Here is an 18,391-nt window from a genome sequence, read left to right on the forward strand (position 1 = left end):
GACACCCCCCCCCCCCAGGAAGGGGACTTCACCTCCGAGTCAGTGCTCCCACTGTGACCTTTCAAAGCTGGGTGCAGGTTGGGGAGAGAGACAAGGCATTCTGCAAACCAGCTCAGCTTCCAGCCGCAAGCTCCAGCATTTCACCTCACACCATTGTTTATCATTTAAAAACGATCTGAACTCTCAAGCTTCTGAACAAAGTGCTTTCAAATGTCACCCTGAGAAAGTTCTGTACTGATTCTTGTGTGGTTTTTTAAGCGCTTAAAAAAAAATGAAGTGCACTCACAATTAGTTTATGCTCTGCACACAAATTATGCTCTGAATTTCCACGGACTTGTTTAATGGAACCTTCCCCAGGATCTCAACTCAATGTGACATCTGGCACAGAGCACACATTCCTAGGCCAACACTTTGCTTGCCCTGCTATTCTGCCTCACCCCCAGCCCTCCACAAGTTAACTTTTTAAAGTCAAGTGTACTCGGTGTTCTCTCTTCTCTCCGTCCCTTTCCTCCTCACCCCACAATGTTCTTTGTAAAACCAAAATGGAATGGAAAAGCCAAGCAGACCATTACAAAAATACTGAGGCCACTCTCTTCAGGACCACTGGAGAATAACTGCTTGGCGGTAAAACAGAGAGTATGATAAGTAGGAAATGGTAGTTTGAAAACATCCTCAAACAATTAAAATAGTATGTAATTAATTTCTGTAGACTGTATCTATAAGCACCCCAAAGAGGCAAGACTAACAAGGCTCAAAAGAAATAAGCACAAAAGTTGAATTCCAGTGTCTCCCTGACATACAGCACTACACGAATATCCTCTGGGCTCTGGGGCATAGCCACTCATTCACAAACATCTAGGGAGGACCTACTAAGTTCTAGGCACTGTGCTAATTATAGAGGACATAACAGCAAAGAAAACATGGCTCCAGGACTTTTAAATTTTACCCTTGTGTCTCCAACATATTTTTAGGGACACATACTTAAGATGGTAAATAAGATTGTTTTTAAAGTGCAAGGAAATGATAAAACACATATTTCAACATAGTGGTCACCTCTGGGGGAGGCAGAGAGTGGGATCTGGGAGATCACACAGGCAACCTTGCGGGTGGTAATTCTAAAAGTGGAAGGTGGGTCACAAATATTTGCCTTATTATTATTATAGTGAACGGTTTACATGTGCATTATACATATATATTCTGGTTATGCATCGCATTTTATACATAATATTAAAAAGAAATGGGGAAGCAGCTAAAATGAATTTAAAATAAAAGATAATAAAAGGATAAAGAAAGGAAGAAAACATCGTCCATGTCCTAGAAAGGCTCTCACCCCAGCAGAAGAAAGAGCCATCTAAGAAATAATTATTAAATATAACGCGGTAACCGTAACAATAGAATTTAAAAAAAACTCTCAGGGAGTATATAGTATTTAAATTAAGAGCAATGGCATGTGAAATTCAGATACCGAAGTGTCTTTGCATTTAAGAGCCTGGGTGGCTCAGATGGTTGAGCGTCTGCCTTCTGTTCGGGTCATGATCCCAGGGTCTTGGGATCAAGTCCCAAATCCAGCTCCCTGCTTGGCAGCGAGCCTACTTCTCCCTCTCCCTCTACTGTTCCACCTGCTTGTGCTCTCTTGCTCTGTCAAATAAATAAACAAAATCTTAAAAAAAATAAAAATAAGAGCTTGGTTTAACCCTTTGTAAGCGTCACTACGGCATTACTTCCCCTGGGATGCTTTCCAGACTCCCAAAGTCTGGGTTCCATGGTCCTCCGCTACGCACTCATGGGACTCTGCACTTCCCCCAGAAACATGTTACACTTGTTACAAGGCCCCGTGTTTACTGTTACATCCCAGTACCTGACTCACTTCCTGGCTTATCAATAACTACTTGTTGATAAAACAATGAGTAGCGTTACTGGTTCGGTTCTGTTAAGTGGTGGCTGAGAGTGAAGAAAAAAGGGAAGGGTGGAAACATGAAGTTGGAGACTCCCATCCAAAATTCAAGGATGCTCCAGCTTTATACAGACAAAACTGCTTTACTATCCCTGGTACGCGAGGCTTGGCAGGGTACAACACAAGGGCACCACTTACAGATCCTAACCCCTTGCTCCGTGTGCCCTAGAGCTTCTCAGCCTGTGGCCTGGATCCTTCCCTTCCACGAACTGCCGGGGAAGCATTGGATGTCAGGCAGGATCAGGTTCAGCCTCCACCTCTCAAGAACAGTCAGGGCCGCCCACAGTCTCGGCAGAAATCAGATCTGCCTGGCAGAGGCGTGCAGAGCCTGCCTATCTCAGCTGCCGGGGTGAGGACAAGCAGCCAAACACTCAGGAAGATCCAGTTTCCCTGAACAGTGTCGCTACCCCGCAAGACAAGGAAGCATCCCTCCCTCTGAAACTGCCACAAACTCCCTCTGCTGAAAAAGGACTCAGCAAACAGAACTGACAGCTCGAAATGCTCCTCAGATGCCACGGAAAGGATGGGGCCCACGACTCATGCCTGCAGCACCAAGTGCCTCCGAACGCTCAACCAATTGCATCATGAGAGCATGTGACTGGATGACCGATAACAATGGAAAAGAAAGTGGGGCATTATTTTGGTCACAGACCAGCAGAGTCCAGATAAAAGGTCACCATGTTGGTGGGATGTTGCTATGGATTTACTATTTGCCTTGAAGCATTACAACAGAAGGCTTACTCGGGCTGCATGATCTGAGTGATACTGCATATGAAATCATGTTTAGCATAATAGAGTTAGGAATCTACTTGGACATATGTTGATTCCCAAGTTCCCCAACTCCAGAGAGCTCATTTTAAATCACATCGTAAAAATGTCTTCCCCTTTTTTCCATTCAAGTGAATTGGTATAGTCCTTGTTCCACATGCCACGTTCTTTCCAGGGCAAACAGATGGAAAGGGAGGATATGGCAGAGAAGAAATGGAAAATGAAAATGACATAAAAATAAAAATAAAGTTGCAAAATGTAATCTGGGTCAACTCCTCATGCATTTTTAAAACCAGCACCAGCAGCCTCTGTGCGCAGGGCATTGGCTATATTTATTTATTTTTGGCTCAGATGTCACACAGGATTAGTGCAAAAGGAGAAATCCCAGCATGGGGCCTATTTTTGTACAGATTAATCAATCATTTCCTATCTCTTCCTCTCCCATCACTCCCCAAACTTTCAACTTAATGAAACCGGTCTCTTTTCAAAGTATGTCATTTACTGCACTCTGAACGGAAATCCTTTCAGGAAAGGAAGTGAGTTTAAACTTTGAACCTAGATTTTAACTGTCACATTTTTAATTTATTATAAATATTAACAACTCATGCTACGGCCCAGTCCCTTTTATCTTACATCTCCACTGTGGAATGCTACATACCCATTAGCGGCAGCAAAATGGATAGGCAAACATTTGATTATACGTATGTGTAGCCATTTAACAAAAAGAGAAAGGCACGCATTGGAAAAGAGAAAACTAGTATATACATCTCACATTTTGTTAGGCACATCATTACGTACAGTGAATGCCGTAATTCCCATCAGAATACCAAGCACATAGTTAGGTTCTTAGTAGTAAGTATTTGATAGAAAATCGGATAAGCTGCCTGGAACCAAACCAAAGAATTATGCAAGCTCTGAACTACAGCCTTCCTTGACCACAGAGCATCGCAAAAGTGGTGACGATGCTGCTCACGGTAACTAATGCAACAGCTACTGTTGATTGTATGTCATGGGCCACTGATGACATCAATTTTCAAAGCAGCTTTATGGCATATGTACTATTATTAGTCCACTCCACAGATGAGGAAACAGTATTAGAGAGGGGATTCACACATTTTGAGGTTGGAAAAAATCCTACATTATGCTGGTTTGCAGAGATGGGCAGAATTATCACAGACACATCGAGATGGGGAAATGCGGCCTTACGCTACCAATTGGCTGAAAAACATTGGGAAAAGTATCATCAACATTGTTTCCATGTCTCCAAAACCACGATCGCAAGAGTTCATCATGCCCCCTTATTTGTCTGTTGCTCCTCTGAAGGGTGGAAATTATATTTATAAAATATTAAGGCAATGACCTAAAGACTGACCTCAATGACAAAGTCAGATGCAGACTAGTCACACACAGTCCATTTCACGTTCTCAAAGGGTGGTACCTTTTCACCATTTTGGGCAGTTAAAATTGAGGCATGACTAACAGTTGTCCTTAGCTGAATGGTTGGTCATAAGTACAGAAAATAAGAGAAACTTATAAGCTAGCATAATATTCTGTGCTCCCTCTTTTATGTGACTGAAACTGAATTTCTCTTGTACCATATAACACGTGTTGTGTTTTTTGTTTGGAGCTGCTAGATGCTGCTAACTACTGTGGATAGCCCAAAAATCTTCATTTTACACAATTTCAAAGCTATTGAACTACAGTTAGGCTTACCATATGTATAGTCTTCCTTTGTTTCTACTAATTAATTTTAACACCACAGGCATTAATCATTTGCCCACCAGATGAAAATCGCTTTAAGATGACTCATGTGTTTTACAACATTGCAAACCCAACCCGTATGTTCTTGGAACGTAGAGTAAAGAGGAAGTGTTAGATCAAATCAGTTAATAAAAAAAAAAAGAACACTCCTCCACACCCCAATTTCATGATCATGGAGAGTTTTAGAATTTCTACTGGATGCCACGTGAGAAAAGTAAATTAAAACTGGTCAGAGATGTGCTCTGAATAATTTCCCATGAACTGGCAGACATGAGCACAGGAGCAAGCTCTCTCTTGGTAATAAGTACATCGCATCTCGGCCTACACAGAGGCCCATTGCAACTATGCGTGGTGCCAATTAGCATTAATTGTGATTGTGCTCGTCTATTCCCATAGCACACAACTGAGTAAGGCCAGGCTTTGCATTTATAAATGCAGCATGCAATGCTCAGAGTTAGACGAGCATTCTAAAACGTACAAGTCCACTGTCAATTTTTCTCGTTTTGGCTTCAAATTGCACAAACAGACTCACAGATGACAAGGGGTACTTAAGACAATAGATGTGTGTGTGTTTAAAAGTTTAGTTACAGACTCTGCATTCAGAATATCTGAGAGGCAGAGCTGAAAATTTGCTTTCAGTCTACATTTTTAGCCTGCCACAACTAACTTTTCACACACACACCCAAACACAAAGAGCATATCCTCTGTGATTCGATATAATTATTTACTTACTGTGACTAATACTACTTACTTAGAAGGTAAGCTCCGTAGACTTTCATGGCAAACACTGCCTCTGCAAACAGCCTCCCGCCACAGGCTGGGGTATGTCTTGTGCAGAAATACAGTGTGAGCAGCTCATCTCTCCGTGGAGTACAGTCTCAGAGTGGGGTATCCATGGAGACAGAGCCTCCTCCATGTGCAGGGCAAGGAAGTTACTCAGCTGGGCACCATAGCAACAGGAGGCAGAGGGATGGCTGGCCTATCAGGGAAGAGCAGAGGAGCTTCTCCCTGGTGACTGCAGCATTTCAAATGAAACCATCGCCCTCATGAATGGACACAAAGCATTTAAAGAAATACCAAATTGTCAAATAGAAGGAAATGCTTGCACAACAATCAGGGCTAATCCTCTCACAATGCTGGAGCAAAACACTTAGTCTTTCCTCAGTGATTACATCCCAATGGGAAAGGAAAAAATTACATCAAAACTCCACACATTCCTAAATTTAATGGCAAGCATGCGAAGCTTTGAAAAAAATGCTTGGTGTACTCCATGAATTCCAGCTATTTAAATATGCAAGGCACTTCACAGTGCTGCCCAAGAGAGAGGAACAGGAGAGATCCGTTGTTGTTCTGAAGGGAGAAAAGGGAACCGAGGACTCTCTGGGACAACCCTCAGCATAGTCCTTCCAGATGGGTTTGCTTAGAGTAAACATATCTAGTTAGCTCCCACCAAACCCCTCTATTATATCAGAATAATTCTTACAAAAGAGGCACCTGTGATAAAACCGGACCAATGCAGAGGAGATGGTGAGTGGACATTCAAATGCCTTAATACTGTGCTGTTAACTTTTCCCACTTCTTATTTAATAGCAATGATGCCAGTGATCATTTATTGAACACCTACTGTATACCAGGCAAACACCAACACTACAAACACAGTACAAACAATGATTTTTGCAAAGATACGTGATGTGCATGTTGACCTCTTAGTGTGCGCAGTGTGCATATGTTGTTATATACCCCACATTTTATGATTCTCACAGGAACCTGCAAAAGCTGAGTATTAACTATTCCTTCATATTACAAAGAAAAAGAAAAGACATTTTTTTTATGTTACAAAAGAAATTCTTCTGCCCACTAACTTCCCTTCCCCCCCAGCTCTGCAGGTGGCCTGGTCCACCCTATTCAGTGTCTAAATATAAGGTGATGTAGCCCTCCTCCCACAATTACCTCTCAGAAAAGAAGAAACCCCATATATTAAAGTCTTTCCAAAGCCTCTTATTACAGAGCTCTTGCTCATAATTACCTTCTTTGAATAAAAAGTGCCATTTGAAAAGGCACATCAGTCTGAATCGATCTCAATCTGTGCTAGTTTGGGCTGCCTTTGGAGGTCAACTTATGTGATTGTTTAAAATGAAGGAGGCCAAGAAATTAAAAAAACAGATTTTGTAATCCCTCAGACTCTTCCAGCCTTTAAAAGAACACTTTAAATAGCAATGTAGTCAATGGTTAAATTGTACAGATCACAAAAACCCATATCCCTTGCTAACTGAACTCAAGAACCAAGTAGCTTTGGATAGTAAAGGATATGCTAACAGATCTACAGGAAAACAGAAAAATCAGCTGTCCCCTTGCTGTCCAGCAGATGTTGTGACAACCTGTAGGTTAACCTCCAATGTCCACCTTCATTCTCCCCTTCTTCCTCAGTAACAGGTGCCTCTTTGACTAAATGTCCTGGGATATAATTGCAAATGACTTCCGTGTCCACCTTAAAATGACTGAGTGGCCCTTGGTCCCTTTCCCCCTTCCTGCTGCCTGGTGGATGACAGCCAACTTCACGTAGCTGCCTACCAGCCTGGGTCACCCAAATACCTAGGCTTTGTTTAGCAAGAAACAAACTTCTGTCTGGTTTTAACCTCTGTATTTTAGAGTCTTTTTTTTTTTTTTTACAGTAACTTAACTGATACCCTCACAATACTTGTAGGTTTAAAAAAATGCCCAACGACAGCACCAGACACGGATTCAAATTGCTTCATATCAAACAAATTGGATGAAAGTGAAAATGATGTGCTCTAGAAAAGTCAGATGAGTTGAAAAGTAGCTCTACGGATATGAACAACTGAACAGAAAATTTTATATTAACCTCGAATAAAAAAATCAATGTTTCTAGGGGCGCCTGGGTGGCCCAGTCGGTTAAGCATCCGACTCTTGATTTCAGCTCAGGACCTGATATTGGCGTGGGATGGAGCCCCGCAATTGGGCTCTGCACTTGGGGAGTCTGCGTGGGATTCTCTCCTTTCCCTCTGCCCCTTCTCCCTTCACTCGCGCTCTCTCTCTTTTTCTCAAATAAATAAGTCTTAAAAAAAATCAATGTTTCTAAATGAATAATATAGTATAAATAAGAACATTTAACTAAGATAACAAATTTAAAAAACCATCAGATACGATTTCATCTAGATCTCCAAAGATTTACTCGAGCTAGCAAATGACATAACACTTTTTTATTCTCATTAGGGAAATGGGCTGACATTACATGCGGTCATATACACTGTATCCCTATACTTTTCTCTGTTTCCGCTGATTCTTTCCTAGGCTAAGCCATCTGAGGGCAGTGGACCTGCTTCCTGTTTCACCTCTTGATAATCCAAGCTCCACAGAGTAGCCAGAAGGATCTCAAATATTTATCTTAAATTATGTCTCTTCTTAAAAACCCTCCAGTGGCTTTCCAGTACTTGAACAATACAGACCTCACCTGCTATGGCTCTTTACCTTCCTAACTCACTGCCCTACCTGCCCCTTCAACTCTCCCGAAACATGAAGGAATATAGCTAAGTTCTCAGCTCAAATGCCATCGCCCCAGACACTCCCTTGCCTCATCCCCAGTACTGTCTATGTAGAATTACCTTGCTTTGCTTGTCACTATCTGAACTCCTCTTGTTTGTCTGCTTGTGTATCAGCCGTCTCCCCATGTTAAAGGCAGACTCCATGAAAACAGGTATCTTGTCTGTTTCTTCCCTCTATCCTTAATGCCTAGAGCGACAGCGTCAGCACAAAGTAAATGCTTAATAACTGTTAGTTGAATGAATGAATGAATGAATGAATGAAAGCTAGTCAATGTACAGCCAGGATTCAAACCTAAGTGTAGCACAAACCTCTTATATGTGATAAAGTGAGGGTTTCCTTCCTTTCCTTTCCTTAGACTCTGACATCACCTTTCTGCAAAGCCATAAACATTCTAGTCCATGCATCCAAGTATAAGCCCACTGCTGCCAGGTTCCTAAAGCGTTACCTAGGTTAACCACAACTTGCATCCTTGGCTGCTATCAGATTCAAGCTTAGGGGGTAGAAAATGTTGACACAGTGAATTACCCAAACGGACATACTATGTGGTTCAACACAGAACTTTTTGTCAATAACCCTGCTGTGCACCAAAACGCCACACAACAAATTATACCAGCAAAGACGACAGCAAGATCAGGGTATTTACCCTTCTGGCTCTTTTCCTGTCCGGGGCTTCATTCCTCTACCAAAGTGCACAGCTGCTTCACATGTGGCCTCAGAGTTCTCTTCCTCTGGGCAACTCTACCCTCCCCTCAGCCCTTTGGGATGGGGGAATGGCTCCAAGCTGCTGCGGGGGCCAAACATTTCACCATGCCCTGTTGGATCCCCTTAATTATGCCCACTCATGCAGACAGTCTCTTCAATAAACTCACCTCAATTAGTACAAAAAGAAGGTCCAATCTGAAGCATATATCTACATGATTTGTAATTCTTGGTTTCCAAGTTTATGTATAAAATAAGTTTCTAGGTTTGTTTCTCTTATGCTGGCAGTCGATAAATATGTTTCACGGTGGGTGTGTGGTCTGCTGGAACGTCTGCCATGTATGGGAGACCAACAATGCTTCGTTCTCAACACGTTAGAGCACTTAGGAAGCATTTGGCAGGCTCCCAAACCAGTGGCTAGAACCCGTACATGCAATAAATCCTAGCAGACCCAGGATTTGGATGGCTGTCACCTCTGGAAAGAAGAGGATTATAATTCACTAATTCTTAGAGGAAAACCATTAACGGACCATTTGGCACCATTACATTGATGGGGTGCACCATCAAAAGCACAGATGGGAGAAAGGCACAGAGTAAATATGTAACCCGGCCATGAAGACAAACACTTCAGTCCATCCAACACATTTAAGCTTTATTTTACTGGTCTGGTCTCTGTGGGGGAGAAGTGGTAGATTGTACAACAGTCCACCACAAAACATTCTCTACTGTATCCTGGGTGAGCATTGTTTCTCTCAGGGTGAAAGAAAGGTTCAGAGACCCATTTCAGTAGAAAAGTAAAAGCTCTTGTTTAAATTGACAAAGTTTAATGATGTCTGCTTAGGAAAGTATTCATGATATGCAGGGCAGCACAATAAACTTCTTGACAAGTAGGAAAGGACCAGTGTATGATTAAGTGGAGAGCACTAAAGACCTTAACATTCCTCTGATGTTCATATCCTCAGAGTTTATTGGTCTCCACCCAAACAGTCTTCTGTGTTCAATTCTGTTCATTGAAGTTACACTGAGGTTCATTGATTTTGTTATCAGCAACAGGAACATCATCTACATAGGGACTATATCAGCTAATTTATGAAGATTAGTAAGAATTTTTAGGGCTCTACAGACATTAAAGAAAAATAATTTGTCATATTCAACACATCTTTCTCAATTGTCACACTCCCTTATTGTAATTAAAATTATTCCTTTGAAGGCAGACTTTACAACCAGTGCACTGGTTAAGAGTTAGTAGCTCTGTTTGAAATCTACTTATAAGCTGTGCCACCTTGGATAAGTTACTTAACTTCTCTGTGCTTCAGTTTCTCCATCTGTAACACAGGGAACAACAGTACCCTTTTCTCCCATGGATGTTAGGATTAAAGAGTAACATGCTTGGACTTTTGCTGGGGACAGTCAACGCTCCATAAATGTTTGCTAAAATTTTTTTTTAAAAGATTTTATTTTTCTAAGTAATCTCTACAGCCAACGTGGGACTTGAACTCACAACCCTGAGATCAAGAGTTGCATGCTCTATTGAATGAGCCAGCTAGTGGCCTCTAGCTAAAAAATTTTAAAATCTAATTTCAGAGAGTTATCCAAGCCCCACAGTTACATCTAATATACCCTTCCAGATATTTTCATAAGGTTTTCAGTATCTAAAACAGATTACAGCCATTATTTGAGCCTGGGCTTTGCTGTTGTAAGACCTTTGTAACTATAAGCTATTAGAAAAATAACACCTTGCCAAGAAGGCTGGAAGTTTCCATAGAGCCAAAATCTTTTAGCACTAAAATTTTAATTTTTTCCACTCTATGAAAATATTTCTAAAACACTTGAGACATTTTTCTGCCCTCAGACACATCATTTTCTGCTGACTCCATCATCACAATGACTTAGTCTGTTTCTAGAACATTAATTACTCCACAAAGCGCTACAAAGCACTTAAACACTTAAAAGGCCACTGTGCTTTTTAGCGGTCTTCTCTCTGTGCATTCATATTTTCCCATTTCCTCGTTGTCAAGGCATCAGCTATCACTTTGTACTGTCATCAGAGTGTCCTCCTGGAGCAAACGCTGCTCCCATTTTATGTGATCTGGGAGCCCAGGACATGCTAGAATGCTGTTTCAAACAGACACAGGTTCTGTATGAGAGTTTTGAAGGGTTTTCTTATAAAGAAAGTGCATGGAATTTGTGACGTGTATTTTAGGAGCTACAAATGACCACTATGAACATTTGCTGAAGAATTATTTTGTGACAGGTTTAACGATGGGCACTTTACATTCCTTAGTCTATTTGATCTTCGAAACAACCCATTTTACAGATGCTGCCTATGAGGTTTCAGGAAGATAACAAGCAGCTGAAGAACACATGGTTATAAAGTGGCGGCATGAAGATTTGAACCTAGTGTGTTGGACATAGAGGCTGGTGGTTAGAAAGGGCTCCCAACCCCGACGCACGTTCTTTTCCCCAAGGACAAGCTGAGCTGAGTAAGCTGGGGGAGAAGTAGTAACTCCGCTCTCGGTAGCTCACGTTAGTTTAAGAACGGCTTCTCCCAGGTAAGTTGTCTAGCTCTCTTTTATCTCACTGGACGAAATTGGAAGTGAAAGCATACTTGTGATAAGCGCAGGAACATCTGTAGCGATCCGCCGTGGGAGAAAGAAAGAGCCTCTATCTATGATGGGAACCAGTGTCGATTAATCGCCAACCTAGTTGGTGCCTTCTGAGTTTTCTAGCATATGCCGCTGAATGTGGGAAATAGTCTTTTTAAAGTAACCAGGCCTCTGTTATTGTTGTGAGGTTATTACAGTTCATCTGGCCAGGTCTCCAATTTCCATAGCTCCGTGGAGTCGGATGACCAGGGAATACCACCTTAGTTTGAATGCTGATGGCACACAGCAACATCTTTCAAATGCAGATTTCAACATTTCAGTTTCTAAACGTGGATTTCTCTTAAATTACAGTGACCCTAACCATTTGCTCTTTATCTATCTCCTCCTCGATTAGCTGGTGTTTTTTTCTCCCTTTCTTGTCTTCTGATTATTTCTTTAAATCATGTAATTGTTTCCCCAGCTCTCCATCAAGCCTTGTGAGAAGGATTTAGTATTTGTTTTTATAAAATAATGACACCAGGTCTTTTTCTTCCTTGGACTAAGCTACACCAAGTAGTAAACATGTGTTAAAGGAGGCCCAGGAAGGTCATTTAATGTACTGGAGCAGTAATGCAATGCTGTTCTGGGTGGAAATGTCAGGAAGACTGCAGATCAGACTTGAGAGGAGCCTCTGGGAGCAGGGTTGCCCTGCTCGCCCTGCCCTGTCTGCAGACTCCTCAGAGCTCCCAGATGGAATGCCTTCGCTCCTTTCCTTCTGATCGGACCACAGGCCAGATTATCACACGGTACTCTGCCTACAGTTATAAGCTCCCTAAACGCAGGGATGACACTGAGGTCTTCTTTGCCCTGTCTCCCTGACGCTCTTCCCATGCCAAATGTAATTCCTTGCACAGAGTGTACACTGTGTTTCTCATTTAAGTATTTATCGGACACCTACTTTATGACAGGCACAGTATTAGGCTCTGGAAATTCAGTCTTGAGTGTTTGCTGAATTGAATTGTAGGTAAAAGGAAACCATGAAAATGCAAAGCCATTATCCAGCTGGACCGGAGGGATGTTTTCTTTTGCTCTTTGGTGGCAATTTTTAATTAAATCTGCATAGGCATTAAGTGATGGAAGCCAACGTGACAGAAGGCTCACTGCTTCCAAGAAGTTCCTGAGCAAGCCCTGCCTGAGGAAGGAAGGGCCGTCATGCTGGGTGTGCCACGGTGCCCAGTTGGCAAGGGGCAGGCTTGCTCAGCTCACCTTTCTAAGCTTTCCCCAGCATCCTGTAACAGATTTCCCTTCTCCTTCTGCATCAGATACTCAGTGAGCATTCTTAGCTCTTTATCTGAACGACTAAAGGGGCATTTCAAGAACTCCTTTTTGAGGTGAAGAGCAGTTTTCCAGAATCTAGAACAACGGACCTAAAATTAAATGGGCTTGGGTTATTTAATGTTAAGAAGGCCCAGAACGTCCGTACAAAAGACACTAATTGCTTGCTATTTTAATAAATTGGTATTGGTTCTAATGAGTTGATTTATTTTAAAAAAGTAGAGCATACTTCGAGAGCTGAAGATGGGTTTGGGCTGAGGGGAGCCAGTCACTTGGGGCTGGGGAGGAGGGAGAACACATTAACCCAAGAGCAGTATCTTCTTGTGATTTAGCAGATGATGTCTCTGCATTTTATAAACTGTAGAGTCATCCAGAGGCCTTGTTTCCAGGATTTCCTCTCTTCATATATTTATGAGACTGACAGGTTTATTCTGCCGAAAGTTCAGAGAACTATAGGTCACCGTGCAGATTTTCCTACAAAGAGCTTACTGTGCAGAATTGGGTCTCCCCCAAAAGCTCGAGCAACTTTTTCATTGATGACATTAAGAATTTGAGGCACCTAAGAAAGAAGCTTTAGGGGTCCCTTTGACCTTGGTTAAATGCAAATAAATAAAAACACCACAAGGTAAAGACTGCTTCGGTGATATGTATGCCTATGAGCAAGGAAATCAGAATTCTGGTGACAAAAGTTGGTATTTGACAAAAGCGGTGTTTCGGGCTTCACCTCTGGGCAAGGGTCATTAAGTTAGGATTCATAATTTCTAATAAAGGAGGTCCAAGAAACCTCAGAAATGGTAAGTGATATTTTGTGCATATGGGTATTTTTCCGGAGTATGGATTCATGGCCTTCGTGATTCTCAAAGGATCCATGAATTAAAGCAACATGAAGAAATGTTCTCGTTTTCTTCCATTTTTCCATTTTTCCTTCCTCTTTCTTCCATCTTTCCTCCCTCTCTCCTTCCATTTTTTTTTTCTTTTTTTGTCTACATTTTCTTCAGGAATGACCTAAGGCCTTAAACATTCTCAACAAGACAAGTGGCTGATCCTTAGAGCAAGTTGAGTACCTACTGTAGGATTAAGGACTTGCCCCGTGTGAATTCTGCACACACACATAGGGTTTTAAGTCTTAGGTTAACATATGATTATTCTTATTATGATTACTGAAACAAGGAAGGGCAATGATAGTCTTAACTCCCATTTAATCTTAGTTTGTTCTTGTTGGACCATACCTGTCTCCTGTGCCCCTGTTTCCTTGCACTGTCACCACTGTAAAATGTTTTTGAAATAAGGCGGGAGGTGGGGGGGGGATTGGAAACCAGAATGAAATAATTTTAAGTTGCATTCAAATCTGACAATACCTGCACAGTGAAATCACTTTTTCTTTGCAATTCATGAAGCTGACATTCTTTCCTGCACCATTTCATCTTTTCAATCCCATAGCCTACCTTTGGTGTCGAGCCCCCACGATGCACCGGACTCTGTGCTTTAGGAATAGAAAAAGAGGATGACAAGGTTCCTGCTCTGAAACTTACATCCCATATGTCAGAGAAACAGCTTCTACAGATGAGTACTCTCCGGTTAAAAGAAAATTGAGAAGATTTTTCCAAAGAACAAGTACAAATGGTCCATAAGCACACAAAAGGAAGCTCATTGTCATCAGCTGTGGAGGAAATGCACTATGAAATACCACTTCACACTCACGAGAATAAGCATAGTAAAAAAGACAATAACAGCCATCAACAAGGATGTGGAGATAGTGGAACCTTCGTACATTGCTGGTGGGAATGTAAAATGGTGCAGTCATTTTGGAAATGTCTGGCAGTTCCTCAAAGAGTTCAACGTGGTTACCATATGACTCAGCAATCTCTTTCCTAGGCATATACCCAAGAGAACTGAAAGCATATTCACAAAAAACTTTTCCATGGTTGCTCATAGCATCATTATTCATAAGAGCCAAGAAGCAGAAACAGCACAAATGTCCAAGAAGCAGAAACAACACAAATGTCCATGATCTGTGAGTGGATAAACAAAATGGGGTGTATAACCACACTAAGACAAGATGTTATAAAGAAAAAGCTGGAGTGGCAGTGGTGGAGAGGTATGTGAGAACTCTCTGTACTCTCCATTCAGTTTTCCTATAAAACCTAAAATTGCTCAAAAAAAAAAAAAGTCCATTTTAATGTGTGGTACGGCCATACAATGAAATATTATTGAGCCATAAAAATGAATGAAATTCTAATGCATGCTACATTGATGAACTCTGAAAACATTATGCTATGTGAAAGAAGCCAAACACGGAAGGTCACACACTGTGTGATTACATGTTTATAGGATGTCCAGAATGGGCAGGTCCACAGGGACAGAGCAGGTTAGTGGTTGCCAGGGGCTGGGGGGAAGGAGAGTGGACAGGGGCCAATGGGCAGGGGGTTTCTTTTGGGGGATGATAAAAATGTTCTGAAATTGGATAGTGCTGATGTTTACATTACCTTTTGAATATACTACAAACCAGTGATGTGTACTTTAAAAGGGTGGATTTTATGGGATGCGAATTGTATCTCAATTTAAAAAGAACCACTGAGCTGGAGGAGGGAGGGAGGCAGTTCTCATCCTTGGGTACACAAGGTAATGGTTTATTTGTTGGCTCTAATCACATGACATTCTTAAACTCACTGTCTCTGTCTTAAGTATTTAAGGTATCCAACACCCTTTTTACAATAACCATTTTTCTCTTTTATATGCTGTCTTCCCCCCTGTGTATCATTCCTTTTCTTTTTCATATTATTTCAAAGTAAAGGACTGTTCACAAATTCATCATGACTACCATTTATCAAGAGCCTTGGAAAGAGGAGATTTCTTTTTCACACCATTTAAGTTTTACCCTGAGACTAGACAATACTGTCTTTGGTTCACCAAAAGCAAGATGAAGAATAATCCATTAAGATATGCTGTGCAAATCAATTATTCAGAAAGAACAAAAGCAGACAGAGATGGAAGAGGACATGGGACCAAGCCTTGGCTCCACTGAAAAAACCTGTCTATAACTCCTTGCACAATAATGCCATCACCAAACAAAAATGAGAAGACAAACGTAAGGAATGAGGACTCATGCAAGTCAGTAATCTGTCTTTTCAGGCTCATAAATATGTACAGAATTACCTGTGGGAGTTGGAGAAAATAATGCAATATACAGGCTGTCTTTCAATGCCAATGCTCAGGGCTTTTTACTTTAAAGTTATAACTTTAGTTTTATTAGAATGATACTTGTTCATATACCGCATATAGTTCTGGGATATAAAACATTTATTTATATATTGCAAATTCTGAGAATTGACCTTTTCTGGTGTTCATGATATCTTATCCATTGCAATAAAAATCTCATTTCATCTCATATTTTGTAACTGTTGAACATCGACATGTATACATATAACATCGTACTCATAGTTAATTCTTTAAAAGCAAATAAAATAACTAGGTTAGTCAGTTTGCCCAGCCCTATAGATTTCCATCAAGGTAACCTGTTCTTTTCATAGTCTGTGGGCACTTTAGACGGTACCAAGTAATTTCTTAGTAAAATTTATGCTAGAATTACATAGTTTAAATGTCTGTTAGACCATCCGGTTTACATGTCTCCAACCTTGCTCCTTCTTCTATGTGTCTATAATGCACAGACATCCCTATACTTACTCAATTATTAACAATCAATACAGAAAATATTCCACTCTCTGCCTTACCTCCTTAAAAAAAGGGAGATGTTTCTGGGTACTGATACAGTGTCAGTACGGTACCCCCTGTCCTGATATACATTTCAAATGTGAAATCACTCATCTTATCGTTCTGAGAAAAACACGAAGAGTAAGTGTGTTTACCTGGCTTTACAAGGCCTGACTTTGGTTCCTTCTTATATCGAGATGACTGGATGCTTCCTTCACCAACCATTCCAACTGTGCATTTCTTTCTGGAAAAGTCTTCATCACTTCCAGGGCAAAAGCCAACAGGGCTGTTTCCAGTATCTGAGGGCGTCTTCACAGGAGACACTGACTGGCTGCTGGGACAGCCTGTATCATCTGGAAGACAGGAATCAATACGTGTTTAATGAGGAGGAGGAAATCGATGGCAAAGAGAAGCCGTGAGCACGTACTCTGCTTATGAGGACCTGGGCTGATGCCTGAGGATGACTCTCCTTTTATTTTCCATATTTTGGCCAATTTTGTTAACAAAGAAAATAGCAGCTATCATAAAACATATCTTAAGGCAAAACCTTCTAAGCTTTTTGGACCACAAATATTTCTGTAACTTTCACATTGCAAATACTTAAAGATTTGTTCATTTTAACACTTTCAGTAGTATACTTTTGGGTCAAAAACTGTCCATAGATTATTTGATGCAGTTAAGTAATAAAAAGTTCCCCACAACAACTTGAGGGCATTACTGTGAACTCTTCAGAGTTGTCTGTGTTAGGAAAAAAAAAAAGTTACTTGCATATTATTGACCACACCCAGTTTTCAATCACTTGGCCTATCAACGGGTTAACAGAGTTTAATAGGCAAGAGATCTGGCTTTTGGAGTTCAAGGGAGCAGAAAAAAGTTTGTTCTTTTTTTTTTAAATTACATATCCTGTATTATTAGCATACATACCCACCCCAAAATATATCAATCCATCATCTTGCTGTCTGGGATAAACTGGTAAAGTGAAAATGATATTCAAATTAGAAATATCCCCTTAACTTTCAAGTTATAGGTTATTACTATGATTATTATTATAAGTGAATATGCATGATACGAAGTGACCTGCCTAGATGCTTATGAGGCAAACAGGAGAGTCATACTGCTGACTCCTACAAATGCTTTCCAGATTTATTAAATATTCATGATGGTTGGTTAATTCATTTATACTTTGGTGAAGAGAACTGTACGGGAATTTAAAGTAAATCAATATTACTTAAAAATATTATCTCCTCCAAATGTGGTATATATTCATTACTAAATAATTCCTTATTATACAGAAATATTTTGATGGCAGAGCTACTTAAGTAACTCATTAGACCAAAAAAACCAAAAACCAAAAACCAAAAAACAAAACCGAATAGAGACTTTCAATACTAATAACTTTCAGGAGTATTACATTTTTATAAATATTAAAACAACAAAAATCATTTGCCATCTGAGAAAGGCTCCCTTAAACTCCACAGCTTTTTTTTTTAAAGATTTTATTTATTTATTTGACAGATATAGAGACAGCCAGCGGGAGAGGGAACACAAGCAGGGGTGGTGGGAGAGGAAGAAGCAGGCTCCCAGCAGAGGAGCCTGATGTGGGACTTGATCCCAGGACTCTGGGATCACACCCTGAGCCGAAGGCAGACGTTTAATGACTGAGCCACCCAGGCGTCCCCTTAAACTCCACAGCTTTAAACTCAACAGCTTTAATAAAGACAGAAACAGGCATGAAAAAAATATATTGGTTGCCTGAATAAAGATGACTAGAATCCATCTAAAAAAATCGTGGCCATTCCTTCATTTTTGGCTTTTATTTCAGATTCTATTATGAAATAGCCCCAGTTTCTGGAACAAAGTGACCTTGGCACTGGTAAAATGATTCATTTCTCCGAATTATTCTTTTTTTTTTTTGACTGTTGGACATATTAGAATCCACAGGACCTCAACGGTCCATTTCTGGAAGCAAGTAGTTTTGCTCTCTTACGAGTCCCCTGTTCTTACCAAATTCCGG

The 18,391-nt window shown here is 40.8% G+C and overlaps 1 protein-coding gene across 16 annotated transcripts in view; it reads right to left on the minus strand.

Annotated features, from left to right (window-relative positions):
- SYBU (syntabulin) overlaps nt 1-18,391 on the minus strand; it is a 120,247-nt gene that overhangs the window by 33,738 nt on the left and 68,118 nt on the right. For all 16 annotated transcript variants that reach the window (XM_034668500.1, XM_034668502.1, XM_034668495.1 and 13 more), the window contains one exon: nt 16,533-16,730. In XM_034668500.1, coding sequence (XP_034524391.1) covers nt 16,533-16,730 — 198 coding nt within the window. The remainder of the gene's footprint in view (nt 1-16,532; nt 16,731-18,391) is intronic.

The sequence above is a fragment of the Ailuropoda melanoleuca genome, chromosome 9, assembly GCF_002007445.2.
Source record: "Ailuropoda melanoleuca isolate Jingjing chromosome 9, ASM200744v2, whole genome shotgun sequence".
NCBI lineage: Eukaryota > Metazoa > Chordata > Mammalia > Carnivora > Ursidae > Ailuropoda > Ailuropoda melanoleuca.